This window comes from Austrofundulus limnaeus, unplaced genomic scaffold (genome assembly GCF_001266775.1).
Source record: "Austrofundulus limnaeus strain Quisiro unplaced genomic scaffold, Austrofundulus_limnaeus-1.0 Scaffold402, whole genome shotgun sequence".
Taxonomy (NCBI): domain Eukaryota; kingdom Metazoa; phylum Chordata; class Actinopteri; order Cyprinodontiformes; family Rivulidae; genus Austrofundulus; species Austrofundulus limnaeus.
The window spans coordinates 433,649-436,975 of NW_013952804.1; the positions used below are offsets into that span (position 1 = coordinate 433,649).

The 3,327-nt window shown below is 35.8% G+C and overlaps 1 protein-coding gene across 1 annotated transcript in view; it reads left to right on the plus strand.

Moving 5' to 3' along the window:
- LOC106528751 (whirlin) overlaps positions 1–2,458 on the plus strand; it is a gene marked incomplete in the record, with an annotated part of 22,854 nt that extends 20,396 nt beyond the window's left edge. Inside the window, 1 exon segment of the mRNA XM_014023997.1 lies at positions 1,204–2,458. Coding sequence (XP_013879451.1) covers positions 1,204–1,380 — 177 coding nt within the window.
- Positions 2,459–3,327: the final 869 nt, after the last annotated feature.

Below are 3,327 nucleotides of genomic sequence, written 5' to 3' on the forward strand. Positions count from 1 at the left end.
ACAATTTAAGAACAAATCTGTGCGTATGAACGGTTCTTGCATGAGGCCCAGTGTGTGTATTTGCTGTGATGCTCTGCAGACATTTAAAAACAACATAAGACCATTAATGTGACATGATGTTCTGAGGTAGATCTCAGTCTGAACAATGTTAACTGTTTTAATAAGCAGTGAAGAACAGGCTTTTGGTTTTGTGGTCATCTCACACTGTGCAACACGTTACTGTGCACAAAGTCAGATTTAATCACTTCTCTGCAGCAGAATCACAGACGTCACACAGATCCATTAGAGGTCCAACAATGAATGGAAAACATGTGCTCATGCTCTTATTGTTATATCCAGACTGTAAAAAGAGGAGGAGGATAGAGAACACCTGTAGATCCACTAATGTTTGGGGAAAGGATGTCAGTCACACTTCTAGATTTTCAGAAAGACTATTTGCTGCGTGTCTTTCTGAAACTGTCTTAATGATTAGTCCATGATGAACAGTTTTATCTACAAAGAAAAGTGACTATCGTGAACTGTGTAGCTCTGCATTTATCTATAATTAACATTTCTTTCAGAAAGCATCGTTCACCTCAAACTATTCTGAGAGGCAATGGCATGTTTGACACAAAGTTTAAAAAGTTTTGTGCCAAAATGTTAGAGAATACTATTAGTAATCAAAACAGCGTTCCTTGAAGAAATGTAAATAACCCACTGCATGGAAGCTGAAGACTTAAAGATTTTTCTCAGTCTGTAAATTGACGATAAGTTTCAATTTTGCCATATTCAAATTTATCTAAATATCTGTCAGAATGACTAAGTTATAGTTCTTCCTGTGTTAACTTAGTTTTTAACTAAGGTGGCCATGTTGAACCAAGCTGACTGACAAAGTTAAGCAGTTGTTCACGTTTACTAATGATTAATTTCTGAGAGATTCATTGAAATCTATCCTGTAGTTCACAAGATATTCTGCTAACACACAAACAATCAAATGCACACAGATGCAGTTAATTATATGATTGTTCATCTTTCACTGTGTAATTTACTTTCATGGTAAAAAAATAATTTATTTGTCATGGACAGTTAGAACAAGTTGGTAGTATTTAGAGACACTAGTACATTGTACTACATTATACAAACACAATRCAATGTTCTCTATATCAGATAAATGTGATTTCATGTCTTCTAACAAAAGCACTGGAACTCCATGTTTGTTGACAGAAAGGAGGCTCCGCCCACAACTCTGGACGGCTGAAGGTGGGTCAGGTCATCCTGGAAGTGGACGGTGTTTCCCTGAGGGGTCGGGAGCACAAAGATGCTGCCCGGATCATCGCAGAGGCCTTCAAGACCAAAGAGAAGGACCACGTGGACTTCCTGGTGGTTGAGCCAGGTCTATAACATGAAGACCACATTCAAATATCAGACTCTACAAAAACTCCTATTGTTAGTTGTTAGAATTTATGTAGAGTATTACAAACTGGAACATCACTTAARATACCTGAATTAAATGTCTATTCTTTTTTATATTTGTAAGAAGTATATGAACTTCAGAAGAGATCTGTTTCCTACTCGTGTCCTACAACTAATCATCTGTAAAGAGAGAACCAGATGACAGTCAGTCAAAGTCTTTGAAATAGTTTTAGTCTTCATAACAGCTACACTTTTATAAAAATCTGACAGAATAATTTTAATCATTATTTTTGTTGTTCGCAGAAGAATAAACATCAGATCAGGATTAGTGAGACTGTTGGCCCCAGGGCTGGAGATCATGTTGGAGGCCCTACTAACATTATATTTAACTGTAATGGTTCTGTGTACATTAACTTTACACAGAGCTTAATGTAATACTGAACGTCTGAAGCACAACAAATATAGACCTACCATCTGAATTTATGCTACAAACTRTTATAGCTCAAAATTATACAATGTAAAGTTGGTTAGTAAAACTTAAGTACTGTACTAACRTTAAACTGTAAAGAGTTTTAAACACAGGTGGTCAACGAAGGCTTCAACAGATTTCAGCCATTTTCAGTGAGATGTTAAAAGAAAAGAGAACAATAAACTGCATCAGACCAGATCAAACTGACAGATTAATATTTCAGATCTCACCCTCCTTTGTTAAAGTTTTAYTCCACTACTTTCAGATTGGTTGACATGTCATGTCCTTTCAGCAATAAGTCGTTCAGCTGTACATTTAACACAAACAGGATTTAAACACTATTGCACTGGTTCTGCAGAAGAAAGCTAGACTTGAACTGTTCTATGAATTGTTCTAGTTTAAAAAGAAAAAAAGGATTTATACACAAGTTTTTGCCCCACCTTTCTCCTCACATCTGTTTTCATGCCCGGCTCATACCTTTCTTGATGCTGTGTTAAAGGGACAAAATTTTATTAATAATGGTTTCCAGTAAGAGCGAGTCTTAATGTCATGAGGAAGCAGAAGTCAGCAGAATAAAGAGCACTGATGGAAAAGTTATTTTACTTGTAAAAGGTCTTTTAGGCTCATCCAGCAGGGAAATGTTTCTGTGAAAATTAAACTTTTTAAATGTTTCAGCCATGCGTCCACACAGAAACAGTATTTCAAAGAGTGGTATTTTTTCAAGTGCAAAACTACACTGGACTTAATGAAATCCATGATGTTTTGGCCCACCTCTAACCTACATCCCCGAGCGTGATGACAGATCACCTGTTTGTGTTTGTGTTGTAGATGCTAGTTTCTCAGCAACAGTAAAACCTTTATTTTCAGTATTACTTCATTAAGGAGACAAGGCTGATGAGCAATACATTGCCTCTGTAATAACAGAGCAAAGCCCCTCATTGCACCAAATAATCAAAGGCAAAAACAAGCAAATGTTGCAGGAATATGACTATATTGTACATTAAATCTAAGTGTAAAAACATATGACTTGTGTATAATTTATATTGATATATTTGTACTGACACAACTCCCAGTTAATCTGCACTGTCTTGCATATTTTTGATTTTATAATATAATATGAGACAAAGAAGAAAAAGTTTCATTTGCTCATCGGTCCACAGGAAGGATTCTGTCTTTTTCCTGTTCGTGTTGAAACTTTAACCCACAGAATGTACAGTACAAAGTCTATGGTTCTGACCCACTGTGTAACTGTATTCTGCATGTTTCATCTTTTGTTTCCTGTTTCTGTTGTACATTACACGTTACAGAAGCAGCACAGCACCACTTGCAGGCCGGGCATAGTTACTACAGGTTATACATGCATTATGTGGACAAAGTAATTCTTGAAATAGTGCTGTGTTTACAAAAATATTTTTAGAAACAACAAAAAAAGACTGTTTTGGTAAAAACATTCATTTATATAAATA